General features: G+C 44.2%; 1 protein-coding gene across 5 annotated transcripts in view; it reads left to right on the top strand.

Moving 5' to 3' along the window:
- plxnb1b (plexin b1b) overlaps positions 1–14,825 on the top strand; it is a 245,154-nt gene that overhangs the window by 208,518 nt on the left and 21,811 nt on the right. For all 5 annotated transcript variants that reach the window (XM_059649799.1, XM_059649798.1, XM_059649801.1 and 2 more), the window contains 6 exons: positions 1,453–1,519; positions 2,452–2,598; positions 3,178–3,334; positions 8,350–8,453; positions 13,504–13,588; positions 14,049–14,215. In XM_059649799.1, the coding sequence (XP_059505782.1) occupies positions 1,453–1,519; positions 2,452–2,598; positions 3,178–3,334; positions 8,350–8,453; positions 13,504–13,588; positions 14,049–14,215 (727 nt within the window). The remainder of the gene's footprint in view (positions 1–1,452; positions 1,520–2,451; positions 2,599–3,177; positions 3,335–8,349; positions 8,454–13,503; positions 13,589–14,048; positions 14,216–14,825) is intronic.

The following is a 14,825-nucleotide window of genomic DNA, read 5'->3' as shown; positions in this document are numbered from 1 at the left end:
GAGTAAATTTTTTCAGCAAGCAGCAGTCCTTTTTTTTGAGGAAGCCTTCTGTAACCTGTAACCCATGAAATGTATGGAATGGATAAATAATGTGGGATTATGAAATATGTTCAATAATTGATGTGCTCCGATGTACACAGAAAAGATTGTATTGTATGTAAAATTCTTTGGGGATTACCTCCAGGAATTAATCCACTGGTGGTAATGGCCGTGAAAATGCTATGATGTGTGGATTTCGGTGTTTGCAACAAAGTAGCAACTTGAGTGGAATTAGGCAAGATGACAAAGGTGAGAATAAGCTGAGTGCAGAGCTAAAAAGCTCATCTCAGGGTCCTGATGGACATCCAGAGTCCTTATGCTCTGATTTAGCTTTGGAGGGTAGGAGATGAACGCAGTTAAAGGCTAAGGAACAGAGTTCGTGGCAGGGGCCAAAGTGTATTACTTCTGTCATCTCAATGTTTAGTTTGAATAAATTGCTGTTATCTGATACTTAATGTCAGACGTGTGACAATCTGAGGCAGAACTGGGTTGAGAGAAGTGACGGTGAGAAAGAGCTGGGTGTTGTCACCACACCTACAAATGTAATTAAAAAATAAGTTATGACTCCGTAACACTTGATATGCATTAGCTCTTTGTAACGAGCCAATATAATTTTTCTCTTTCAACAGCTGAAATTTCCCCACATTATTCTGATGCAGGGAGACTGGGCAGTCAAATGGGTGTGAAGGCTTATGACATAAGAAGTCCTGCACAGTGACTAACTTAACAAATTAGCCATTGTCCTCAAAAGATCATAGACCTCTTTCTCCATCAGAGAATCATGATTCAATGTGTATAGTTTGACGGCATTCTGTAAACATGTGGCTCAAGGTGAAAAGGAAGTCCTCCATGATGATGTTATGACATTACACTACACTGTGGTGTCATTTCACATTATACTTTGGCTGCCTAACCACCTGAGCTCTGCTTTCTGAATTTTCCCTTCTGGGGAAGTGTATGAATTCCATGTTCTAGATATAAATTCATGGCAGTTAAATTAGGCACTGTCTTAATGAGCTAAAGCCATGTTTCTCCTTTTAATGCGGGCCTCGTGAAATAACTGCACGGACATATTGTCACCAACTGGCCCTTTGTTCACGTGCGCACAGTTACACTGGCTGTAGTCAGCCAGCTTTGGAATCAGTTCCTGAAGCGAGGACATTCTGAATGCCCTGTTCATATTGGTCAGCCAGGACTCCCTGATTGGCTTTGGTTAACAACCACCCCCCTCTTACCCCCCATCAAGGATCTGATAGTCAGTAAGATCCACCTGGTCCCAATTACTATACCCAGCAAACTGCTATATAACGGTCATCCACTCCAGTATTCACTACTAAACACCAAATATTTGTTTTGATGTTTTTTAAAAATCTGGATTGAAACTAAATCTGAAGTAATTTTACTCTGTTCCAGAACAGAAACAGTGGTGGAGAAGTTGCTGACAAATTGGATGTCCATCTGTCTATACACATTCCTCAGGGTAGGTATTCTATTCAGTGAAGTGAGTGATTCCTATACCTCCATTAGTTTGAATTATATTGGAATGCTATCTGGATACCCTCTTATTTCTTTTCTTCCCTATAGTGTTGCAGATCGGGGGAAAAAATCTGCTCATGATGTATTATTCCAATAACTACAGCCATACATTTTTTTTTCCTTCACATGGAGAATTGGATTCTCCCCCATAGCACAATGTTGTACTATTGTGTATGCACTCTGCAAGTTCCAGTATATTATTTAGAGCTAGAAGCAGAAGTATTTTAATGTTAAATTTGCCAGTAAACCAACTTTTAAAGTATTATTTTCATACAAAGTCTCATTAGTTAGTTGATGTGTTCAGGGTGTCAGGCTCCAAACTATTGCAGCAAGCTTTTTGAAATAGTGGCCAAATGGGAATCTGAACGAACAGAACTCGCTGCCACAATGTTATAGGGAGAGGGGCTCAGCACTGCAGGATCCACACCCACATCAGTAATAGCAAATGGCAACTGGGCAGGAGAATGAGGACTGTCTTGTCTAATATGTCTGCATCTTTACTGGTCAGATATTCCAGTTGTGTGTTGAATTGACTGGGGCATTTGTTTAGAGCGAGCTTTTTAATTTCCCAAAGTCAACATTCAAGTCAAGATTTGCTTGCTACCCTAGTTCAATGAGCTCTGCTCGTGGTTCAAAACACATAATAAGTGTTCTTTTAAGTTTTAGTCAGCGGAGTGCTACCAGAAATAGCTTTGCTACTGGAGTGAAACTGCAGAACTTATAGCTGTTTTGTCCTAATTGTTTTCCAAAAGTCGTCATTATTACCCCAGAAATTCTAGGGTCAACAACCCATGACATTGTCCAAAGTTGTGAAGCAAAAATTCTTGAATATGAATACTTTGTCCACCTGATAATTGCCAATCAACGTGTCTCTAGGATTCGGCGGGGGAATCCCTCTACATGCTGTTCCGAGCAATCAAACACCAAGTGGATAAAGGACCTGTTGATGCTGTATCAGGAAAGGCCAAGTATACTCTCAATGACAACAGACTACTCCGAGAGGATGTGGAATACCGCACACTGGTAAATCTCCCAAAGTGCAATAGTCTTAGCTTCAAGTAAATTAAACCATCAGCAGTTCTAGTTACAGCCCTGCCTTCAGTTCCCCACTGAGATACTAGAGTTGGATCATCATTGTGTCCTGGGAATTCTGACCATTGTCAGTTTCTGCCAAGGGAAAGAAACAAAGTATTGGGCAGGAGATTGCTTCTCAGTTGTGTCCCCTGCTGGATAAGCAAAAGTGCCAAATCAGGCTGTTTCAATTGTCCCTTCTTTAAAGGTTTGATGTAAATACAGTACTGAATGTGCACGTTCACAATTCGGTATATGTTATTAATGTGTGCAAGGTTTACTCATTTCATTCGTTTGTCTCCCTGAAGCAGTGCATCGGCTGTGTGGGGTGGAAAGGAGATTCAAGACATTTAAGTGACTTTCACTGAAATTCGCAGAATGATACTTGGTCTTATTCCTTATTCTGTCCTTAATTTGATGACATGACAGACAGCAGCTAAATTTGTAGCGCTATGTGAGTAGTTTCGTCAGGGCACCTGGTGGAGGTGTTATCTGAAATGTAACATCCTGTTATCTCAATTCACTGCACAGACCCTCAACGTCCTGGTACAAGGTGAAGATGTACAACCCTCACCTGTGAAAGTATTGGATTGTGACACCATCACCCAAGTCAAGGAAAAAATCATTGATCAGATCTACAAAGGAGTGACCTACTCACTTCGACCGCATGTGGAAACACTTGATCTTGGTAAGTAATGTGGAACCTCTGATGAGGTGCGTCTATATGTAAGTTTTACAGCAGTGATGAGCGGGCTCTTGTGGTGTCCCTACCTTTGAGCCAGGAAGCCTGGGTTCACGTCCCATCTGTTCCAGAGTTGAGTAATGACATAACCTTAACAGGTTGATTTGAACATATATCCACCAATTGTGGTAATGAGAAGGTCATCTTAGAAGGGCTGTTGTGGTGGTGCTCCCTCTGGGACAGAAGATCTTGGGTTCAAGTCTTACCTGCCTCAGATATGTGTTGTGATATAGCCAAACAAGTTGATCTAAAATAAAAAGCATGATGTGATGCCTGGGTGCCCAGCACTTGTGGTTGGGATCATGTGTAGCCATGAATCCTCATCTTGGGCTGTTCCATAGTCTATAGTGGAGGATGAGCTCCATGAATAATTACGAGTAATAAGCAGAAGAGGCTCCTATTCCGGGTGCATTTTAGTAACTATATACAGTTTGCATAACTCTAGAGCATATTAGCTGTTACTAACAAGGTGCGGTATGCACGGGACATTGGATCGGCCACTTTTGGAGTATTGCATGCAACTCTGATCTCCCTCCTGTAGGAAGGATGTTGTGACCCTAGAAAGGGTTCAGAAAAGATTTACAAGGATATTGCCAAGGTTGGAGGGTTTGAGCTCTCGGGAGAGACTGAATAGTCTGGGGCTATTTTTCCTGGAGCATCGAAGGCTGACGGGTGACCTTTTATAGAGCTTTATAAAATCATGATGGGCATGGAGAGGGTAAATAGCCAAGGTCTTTTCCCTGGAGTGGGGGAATCCAAAAGTAGAGGGCACAGGTTTAAGGCAAGAGAGAAAAGATATAAAAGGGACCTAAGGAGCAACTTTTTCCACACTGAGGGTGGTGCGTGTATGTAATGAACTGCCAGAGACATGTAGAGGCTGGTATGATTATTGCGTTTAAAAAGTATCTAGATGGTATATGAATAGGAAGGGTTTAGAGGGATATGAATCAAATGCTGGCAAATGCAACTGGATTTATCTAGGATATCTGGTCAGCATGGACGAGTTGGACCAAAGAGTCTGTTTCTGAGCTCTGTACCTCTCTGAGTGAGGTAAGATGTGTAAGACCCCATCAGGCAACAATGCCAGATTCCGACAAACTCAAACTGTCTGATGCTATGTCAGGAGTGGAATTGCAGGGATTGACAATATACATTGCTCATTTGGCTGGGCATCAGCTTATGAAGGTGCAACAGTTTTTGCTTTGGACCGGGACCCAGTTTGTGAAGGGACCAAGCTCTTAGGGATGAAACTTCATTCTAGAATTACAAATGAACATATGAAATGGGATCAAGAGTAAGCAATGTTTCGTCCTAGCCCTGCATCCATGCAACTGCTCAGATGGTCCAGAATCAGTGTTTGAACACCGTTCATGGCATTGACCACTTCTGGAAATTACTGCTGCAGACGATGAAAACAAAGTTAATGGGATGCTGGAAGTAGGCCATTCAGCCCCTCAAACTTGCTTACCATTCAATAAGATAAGAGTTGATCTAATTATTCCCTTAGCTCCATATTGCTAACTACTGCTGCCACCTACAGTGAGCAATTGATGCCCCATCAGTTGTTAGTTTTAAATCTGAGATGGATAAATATTGGTTCAGCAAAGGTATTAAAGGATATAGAACAGAGAACATTACAGCACAGTATGGGCCCTTCGGCCTACAATGTTGTGCTGAACTTTTACCCTAAACCTGAGGTCTATCTAACCTCCACCCCTACCTTTAATACTGCCATCAGCTATGAGCTATACACAGGAACTAGGCCGCAGATCAGCCATGATCTCATTGAATGGTGGGTCAGGCTCGAGGGGCTGAATGGCCTCTTCCTGTGTACTCCCAACAGCCTCTGACTCCCTTGTTAGTCATAAAACTAACCGCCTTAAAAAATATTCAATGACTACCTCTACTGCTCTGCGGGAAAGGGAGTTATATGTTCTTGACTCTCTGAAAGAAAACTTCTTCCTCATCTCTCTCTTCAAATGGGAATCTCTCATTTTTAAACTGTCAGCTGGTTTTAGTCTGTCCCAAAAGGGGATATCATTTTAGCATCTAGCCGGTCTCCTCAGAATGTTATATATTCTCAAAAGTGAATATATCTTATTCTTCTGAAGTCCAATACAAACCAACTCAGCTATCCCACCTTTCCTCTATCATGAGCTAAACCCCTTCGTTCCAGGTACCACAAGTTAATCTTCTTTGAGCTGATTCGCGTGCTGTTATATCCTTACTTAAATAAGGAGACCAAAACTGCACATAATGCTCCAGATGCGGTCTCATCAATGCCCTGTAGAATTGTAACAAAACGCTGCTATCTTTATAAGATAACAAAGTGTGAAGCTGGATGAGCACAGCAAGGCCAAGCAGCATCTCAGGAGCACAAAAGCTGACGTTTCGGGCCTAGACCCCTCATCAGAGAGGATAAAGGGTCGAGGCCCGAAACGTCAGCTTTTGTGCTCCTGAGATACTGCTCAGCCTACAGTGTTCATCCAGCCCAACACTTTGTTATCTTGGATTCTCCAGCATCTGCAGTTCCCATTATCTGTGCTGCTATCTTTATATTCCACTTCCCTTTGCAAGAAATGATGACATTCAATTTGATTTCCTAATCACTTGCTGTAACTGCATAATAACTTTGAGATTCATGTCGCAGGGATACCCAGATCACACTATAACTCTGAGTTCTGCAATTTCTCTCCATTTTAAGTAACATGCTGCTTTTCTAAAGTTCTCACCAAAGTAGTCAAGTTCAGATTTTCCAACATCTGCCAAATTTTAGACTCATTTAACTAATCTATATCCTTTTGCAGACTTCTTATGAACATTTCATAATTTACTTTCCTACTGCTGTGTCATCAGCAATTTTAGAAACCGGTAAATTCATCCAAGTCCTTGGTATGAATTATAAACAATTGAGGTCCCAACATTGATCCCCATGGCATCCTACTCATTTCATCTTGCCAACCTGAAAATACCTGATTTATACCAACTCTCTGCAACCTGTTCAATAATCAATCCACTGTTCATCCCATCATCTCGACAGTATGACCACTTATTTTGCAGAGTAACCCAACCTTTGTATTCCAGCAAACACCCCAGATATTTAGCAACATACAGACTTAGATAAAGAGAAAAAGGGGAGGCTTAAGGCAGGTACCAAGGATCAAAACTGCAGAAGCCCTAAAGTAGTATTGGATGAGAAAGGGGAAACTTAGAAGGAAATTAGGATGAAAAAAGGGTGCATGAAAATGACAGGTAAAATAAAGCAAGGTCTTAAGTTTGTTTTACAAGTACGTTGAAGGTAAAAGGTTAACTCTGGAAACAGTAAGGCTCATTAGGAACACAGTAGTAATTAGTGTGTGAAGCTGGAGGATGGAGTTACAGGTCTGTCTAACCAGCATGATGGAATTTATCAAGGAGATGGCCAGGTATGTAGATGAGGGCAGTGCATTTGATATAGTCATCTTAGACATCAGCAAGGCTTCTGACAAAGTCCCACATGGGAAACGAGTAGTGAAGGTATGAGCCCTTGGGATCCAAGGAAATTTGGCTAATTGGACCCAGAATTGGCTGAGTGACAGGAAGCAGAGGAGGATGATCAAGAGGTGCTTTTGTGACTGGAAGACTGTGCCCAATTGGGTTCCAGAGAGATCAGTGTTGGGGGCTGTCACTGAACATAGTGTCTACAAATGATTTAGACTGAAATGTAGGAGGGTTGATCAGAAACTGCATGGATGGTGTGAAATTGGTGGGGTGATAAATAGTGAGGAGAATAACCTTAGAATACAGAAGGATCTAGTTGGGCTGGTCAGATGGGATTCAGTCTGGAAAAGTGTGAGGTGATGTGCTTGGGCAGCATACAAACAAGGCAAGGGAAACCAATGAATAGTTGGTCCAACAGAAGCGCTGAGCATTGTGTTCACTGGTCCTTTAGGTAGCAGGACAGGTGGATAAAATGCATTCAAAGGCATATGGAATACATGCCTTTATCAGCTGAGGCAGAGCATTTGAGCAGGATGTTGTACTGGAACGGTATAAAATGTTGGTTAGGCTACAGCTAGTGTATTAGGTGCAGTTCTAGAATCCATACTATTAGGAGGGATGTGATAGCACCCGAGAGGGAACAGAGGAGGTTTACCAGGATTTTGTCTGGCCTGGAGAGAGTATTAATTATGAAGAGAGATTGGATAGATAAGGTTTGTTTTGTTTGAGGCAGAGGAGTCTGAGTGGGGACTTGATTTGAGATGTATAAAATTATGAGGGAGATAGACAGCAAAGAATTTCTTCGCATGGGGGCCATGGACTTAAGGAAAGAGGCTAGAGACTTAAAGGGGTTGTGAGGAGTTTGGTTTTCACCCAGAGATTGGTGGGAATCTGGAACCTATTGCCTGTAAAGGTGGCAGAGACGGAAACCCTCAGAACATTAAAGAATTATTTAGATGGGCACATGCAATGTCAAGGCATTACAAGGCTATGGACAGGTGCGAATGGGCCAAAGGGCTGTTCTTGTGCTGCTGACCTCTGACTCTGATCCCTGCGACTCTATGGTGTCTTCTGGAAATCTAAAGACATTGTAACAACTTGTTCCCTCTTATCCACATTGACTGCAGTTTTCTCAAAAATCTCCCATCTGAAATTGATCGCCAAGTTAACAGTTTGTTGGAATTCCGATATTGGAATTTGGAAGCTCCAGCAGTTTTGAGGATTGGGAAGCACATGCTTTCTATTTAGAGCAGAGTCTGACGTAACTCTTTTGAGAATGGATTAAGCTGCCTTGTGCATGGTTGTATCAGGAGTTGTTAGGTTCAGCTCTCTTTACTAATGATTAAGATTGGAAAATCATATCTTCTGCCTCGGAAACACTATTACTCATGTTGGGAATGTGAAAGTCATGCTAGACTGTGTTGACTTAATTTTTTTTTGAAGCTTTCATTATTTTAATTGATTATGTTATGCTAAATTAGAATGGAGATCGGGGTTGGCTGGACATCTTATCCTTTCTGATGAAGACCTGACCTCCGTTCTCCAGGGAAACTGGAAACGTCTAAACACCTTGCAGCATTATAAGGTAAGCTTAGAGTTTCTTTGAAAAAGTATTGAACTTGCTGTTCTTTAAACATGCTACTTGATCTCCACCAGGCCTGGATGCAGGAATCCAGACTAAGCACAGATCAAGCAGTGTTAGAAATCTCAAAGTTAGCATGCAGATACACTTGCCTAATGTTTATTATTAGAAGACTATTGGAATAAATTTTTTAAGGAAGTAATGGCAGAACATTTGGAAAATCATAAATCTAATTTAGCAGAATCAGCATGGCTTCATGCAAGGGAAATTGTATCTGATTTAACTTAGTACAGTTTTTCAAGGAAATCTTAACCAGAGTGGATAGAGGTGAACCAGTAGATGTGTTGTATTTGGACTTCCAGAAGGCATTTGACAAGATACCTCACAAAAGGTTAAGTCATAAAGTAAGACCGAGTGAGGTTAGAGGTCGGATATTGGCATGGATAGAGAATTGGTTAATGGGCAGGAAACAGTGAGTGGGGATAAGGGCTTCTTTTACAGATTGGCAACCTATGACTAGTAGATTTCCACAGGGACCACAACTGTTTACAACATACATATTAATGATTCGGAAGAAGGAAACTTCTGTACTACTGTAGCCAAATGTGCAGATGGCATAAGAATAACTGGGAAGACAAGTTGTGAAAAAGACGTAAGTGGTTGACAGAGAGATATTGATAGATTATGTGAGTGGGCAATAGCTGGAAAATGGAGTATAATGTGGGAAAATGTGAAGTTGTTCATTTTGGAAGGGAGAACCAAAGAACATTTATTTAAATGAGAAAAACTACAACATAAAGGGACTTGGGGTATTGTGCATGAAAGACAAAGCAAGCACACAGGTGCAGCAGGTAATAAGGAAGGCTAATGGAATGTTGACCGTTATTTCAAGGGGGTTGGAGTAGAAGACTGGGGTAGTCTTACTGCTGGTGAGACCACATTTGGTGTACTATGAGCAATTCTTGTTCCCTTGTTTAACAAAATATTATTTCAGTGGAGGAAATTCTGACCAAGTTCATGAGGATGATCCCTGGTTTGGAGAGAGTTTTTTTTCATGAGCAAAGGTTGGGACTCTCTACTCGTTGGAATTTAGAAGAATGAGGAAGTGATCTCATTGAAACATATTGAATTGGCAGGGTAAATGCAGAGAGGATGTTTCCCCTCATTGAAGAGTCTATGACCAGAGGGGATAGTCTCAGAATTGAGGAGTGCCAATTTAAGACTGAGATGAGAAAGAATGTCTTCTCTGACTAGAAGAGAACTCCTAGCTACAGAAATGTTTGGGGGGCAAAGTCCTTGTATTATTTAGGGCTGAGATGGATGGAGATTTAGATAGAGATATCGAGAGACTTGATAAGTAGGGGCATCCAAAGTTTTGGGAAGTGGATGTGAGGAGTGTTCAAATTGCCATGATCCTATTGAATGGTGGAGCAAGTTTGAGGAGCCAAATGGCCTTCTCATGTTCCTACTTCTGATTGTCTAAGTGGTTCAGAAGGGCAAATTAATGTTTTCATTTAGTAAGTGGAATGGGATATAAAAGTAGAGAAGTTTGTTCTTTTGTACAGGGAGTACAGTGTACAGTTTTGGACCCATAACTTAAGAGACGGTTCACTCAACTGATGACCACCACATCCCAGGCTATGTTGTGGAAAAAGGCTGTACATTAGAAGAATGAGGGTGACCTTGTTGAAACATACAGGATATTTAGGGGGCTTACTAAAGCGGATGATAAAACGATGTTTCCCTTAAGAAGGAACGAGAACTAGGGGCACGGTTTCAAAATATGAGGGGGACGGTTCTCATTTGAGATGCAAAGATATATTTATTTTTCCCTGAGGGTCATTGGTTTGCAGAATCATCTTCCAAGGAGAGCTGTGGAGTCAGGATCATTGAATATTTTTAAGGCTGAGTTAAATCAATTTTTGAAGGACAAGAAAGTGGGTGGAATGTGGAGTTGAGGCTACATCAAATTTGATAAGGTCATAATTAATGGCACAGCAGGTTCAAGGGCCTGAATGGCCTCCTTCTGCTCCTAATATGTTTGTTTACGGGAGAGTAATTGTGCTCATATGTGAAGAAGAGTGCATGACACAGCCATAAATTTGGGGATAGAAGGAGCAAAAAGCATGCTGCCTAAGTCTCCGATAATAAAGTGTGAAGCTGGATGAACACAGCAGGCCAAGCAGCATCACAGGAGCACAAAAGCTGACGTTTCGGGCCGAGACCCTTCATCAGAGAGGGGGATGGGGTGAGGGTTCTGGAATAAATAGGGAGAGAGGGGGAAGGCGGACCGAAGATGGAGAGAAAAGAAGATAGGTAGAGAGGAGAGTATAGGTGGGGAGGTAGGGAGGGGATAGGTCAGGTCAAGCAGGTGGGATTAGGTTAGTAGGTAGGAAATGGAGGTGCGGCTTGGGGTGGGAGGAAGGGATGGGTGAGAGAAAGAACAGGTTAGGGAGGCAGAGACAGGCTGGGCTCGTTTTGGGATGCATTGGGGTGAGGGGAAGAGCTGGGCTGGTTGTGTGGTGCAGTGGGGGGAGGGGACGAACTGGCCTGGTTTTGGGATGCGGTGGGGGAAGGGGAGATTTGGAAGCTTGTGAAATCCACATTGATACCATTGGGCTGCAGGGTTCCCAAGCGAAATATGAGTTGCTATTCCTGCAACCTTCGGGTGGCATCATTGTGGCACTGCAGGAGGCCCATGATGGACATGTCATCTAAAGAATGGGAGGGGGAGTGGAAATGGTTTGCGACTGGGAGGTGCAGTTGCTTATTGCGAACTGAGCGGAGGTGTTCTGCAAAGCGGTCCCCAAGCCTCCGCTTGGTTTCCCCAATGTACAGGAAGCCACACCGGGTACAATGGATGCAGTATACCACATTGGCAGATGTGCAGGTGAACCTCTGCTTAATATGGAAAGTCATCTTGGGGCCTGGGATAGGGGTGAGGGAGGAGGTGTGGGGGCAAGTGTAGCACTTCCTGCGGTTGCAGGGGAAGATGCCGGGTGTGGTGGGGTTGCAGGGCAGTGTGGAGCGAACAAGGGAGTCATGGAGAGAGTGGTCTCTCCGGAAGGCAGACAAGGGTGGGGATGGAAAATGTCTTTGGCGGTGGGGTCGGATTGTAGATGGCGGAGGTTTTGGAGGATGATGCGTTGTATCCGGAGGTTGGTGGGGTGGTGTGAGAGAACGAGGGGGATCCTCTTTGGGCGGTTGTGGCGGGGGCGGGGTGTGAGGGATGTGTTGCGGGAAATGCGGGAGACGCGGTCAAGGGCGTTCTCGACCATTGTGGGGGGAAAGTTCGGTCCTTGAAGAACTTGGACATCTGGGATGTGCGGGAGTGGAATGCCTCATCCTGGGAGCAGATGCAGCAGAGGCGGAGGAATTGGGAATAGGGGATGGAATTTTTGCAGGAGGGTGGGTGGGAGGAGGTATATTCTCGGTAGCTGTGGGAGTCGGTGGGCTTGAAATGGACAAGAGTTTCTTGCTGGTGGCCTGAGATGGAGACTTGATGAACTGTTCATCCACTTCACCAACACCTTCCACCCCAACCTCAAGTTCACCTGGGCCATCTCCAACACATCCCTCACCTTCCTGGACCTCTCAGTCTCCATCTCAGGCAACCAGCTAGAAACTGGTGTCACATACCACCCCACCAACCTCCGGATACAACGCATCATCCTCCGACACTTCCGCCATCTACAATCCGACCCCACCGCCCAAGACATCTTTCCATCCCCACCCTTGTCTGCCTTCCGGAGAGACCACTCTCTCCGTGACTCCCTTGTTCGCTCCACACTGCCCTCCAACCCCACCACTCCCGGCACCTTACCCTGCAACCGCAGGAAATGCTACACTTGCCCCCACACCTCCTCCCTCACCCCCATCCCAGGCCCCAAGATGACATTCCACATTAAGCAGAGGTTCACCTGCACATCTGCCAATGTGGTATTATGTATCCATTGTACCCGGTGTGGCTTCCTGTACATTGGGGAAACCAAGCGGAGGCTTGAGGACCGCTTTGCAGAACACTTCCGCTCGGTTCGCAATAAACAACTGCACCTCCCAGTCGCGAACCATTTCAACTCCCCCTCCCATTCTTTAGATGACATGTCCATCATGGGCCTCCTGCAGTGCCACAATGACGCCACCTGAAGGTTGCAGGAACAGCAACTCATATTCTGCTTGGGAACCCTGCAGCCCAATGGTATCAATGTGGACTTTACCAGCTTCAAAATCTCCCCTTCCCCCAACTGCATCACACAACCAGCCCAGCTCTTCCCCTCACCCGACTGCATCCCAAAACCAGCCCAGCCTGTCTCTGCTTCCCTAACCTGTTCTTCCTCTCACCCATCCCTTCCTCCCACCACAAGCCGCACCTCCATTTCCTACGTACTAACCTCATCCCACCTCCTTGACCTGTCTGTCTTCCCTGGACTGACCTATCCCCTCCCTACCTCCCCACCTATACTCTCCTCTCCACCTATCTTCTTTTCTCTCCATCTTCGGTCCGCCTCCCCCTCTATCCCTATTTATTCCAGATCCCTCACCCCATCCCCCTCTCTGATGAAGGGTCTAGGCCTGAAACGTCAGCTTTTCTGCTCCTGAGACGCTGCTTGGCCTGCTGTGTTCATCCAGCTTCACGTTTTGTTATCTTGGATTCTCCAGCATCTGCAGTTCCCCTTATCTCTGTCTAAATCTTCCTCTTGATGTGGTAAGCCACCCAACGTTCCTATTGGCATGATCTAGTAGCAAATCCCAAAGAGCCTCTGTTTTGTATGCAAAGCACCTTTCACATTAATTTATGTAGAAATACAGTCATTTAAGGGTGGCATCTTTCCTTGCCGCAGAATTGTCCCAATGAAGGGTGATCAGGATGAACAAATGCCCCGATTGAATTACAGAACCCACGCAGCATTCTCCTTTAATATCCTTTGATTTATTTATTTATGGTAACTGATCATTTCTAACATGTCCTTCAGTCTTGTGAAAGAGTTTAGCTTCATGTCTGTACAAGTAATTAATGGAAATTGTTTTGTCGTCTGTTTTGAAAATCCTTTAGGTTACTGATGGGGCCACAGTTGCTCTTGTCCCACGCCTCAGCAAGCACATTCACCATGAGAATCATGATTTTACTGCAGGAGAGAGTGAGTGAAGAACTGCATCTTTGTTCTGTATTAACCATTAAACACTCTTGTGTTTAGGTCTGGGGAGGGACAAAATATGTTTGAAGCAAAATAATCAAATTTTAGGTACCCCACAGTTCCAATCCTATGTTTTCCACAAAAATTAAAAATGAAATTGGAATTCAAGGACCTTATACAAGAAGTCTTGAATACTGTATGAGTACCTTCACCGTAGTGATGCATTGAGATCACAAGGTAAACTAGCTCAGATCGCTAAGTGGGAAAGGAGCATGGTGGCCACTGCAGATAGTTGTAATGTTTTGAATAATTTTGCTTAAGTAGATTTAAGTTCCACATTAATCAAACTTTTTTGCTAGTTTGCTTTTGACTCTTGGGGAGTGCCTTGTCTGAAATATATTTAGTCTCATTTTTCTTTGCTGTTTTGCGCATGTTTCTCTTCCTTCTCCTCACACCACTCCAGAGACACCAATGTTGGAAGATGCAGATGAAGGAGGGATCAAAGTTTGGCACCTGGTTAAAGCCAGTGAAGAGCCTGAACTGCCCAAACACAGAAGGGGCAGCCTGCGGGAGCGGGAACGAGCCAAAGCCATTCCTGAGATCTACCTGACACGATTGCTTTCCATGAAGGTAGGAGCAAGCTTCCTTCAAAAAAAGGCAAGAAGATTAAAGTGATAATGGGAACTGCAGATGCTGGAGAATCCAAGATAATAAAATGTGGAGCTGGATGAACACAGCAGGCCCAGCAGCATCTCAGGAGCACAAAAGCTGACGTTTCAGGCCTAGACACTTCATCAGAGAGGGGAATGGGGTGAGGGTTCTGGAATAAATAGGGAGAGAGGGGGAGGCGGACCGAAGATGGAGAGAAAAGAAGATAGGTGGGGAGGGAGGGAGGGGATAGGTCAGTCCAGGGAAGACAGACAGGTCAAGGAGATGGGATGAGGTTAGTAGGTAGCAGATGGAGGTGCGGCTTGGGGTGGGAAGAAGGGATGGCTGAGAGGAAGAACAGGTTAGGGAAGCAGAGACAGGTTGGACTGGTTTTGGGATGCAGTGGATGGAGGGGACGAACTGGGCTGGTTTTGGGATGCGGTGGGGGAAGGGGAGATTTTGAAGCTGGTGAAGTCCACACTGATGCCATTGGGCTGCAGGGTTCTCAAGCGGAATATGAGTTGCTGTTCCTGCAACCTTCGGGTGGCATCATTGTGGCACTGCAGGAGGCCCATGATGGACATGTCATCTA

The sequence above is a fragment of the Stegostoma tigrinum genome, chromosome 11 (genome assembly GCF_030684315.1).
Source record: "Stegostoma tigrinum isolate sSteTig4 chromosome 11, sSteTig4.hap1, whole genome shotgun sequence".
NCBI classification, from domain to species: Eukaryota; Metazoa; Chordata; class Chondrichthyes; order Orectolobiformes; family Stegostomatidae; genus Stegostoma; species Stegostoma tigrinum.
Note: the sequence above shows the minus strand (reverse complement) of the source record. Positions and strands in the feature narration are given on the sequence as shown.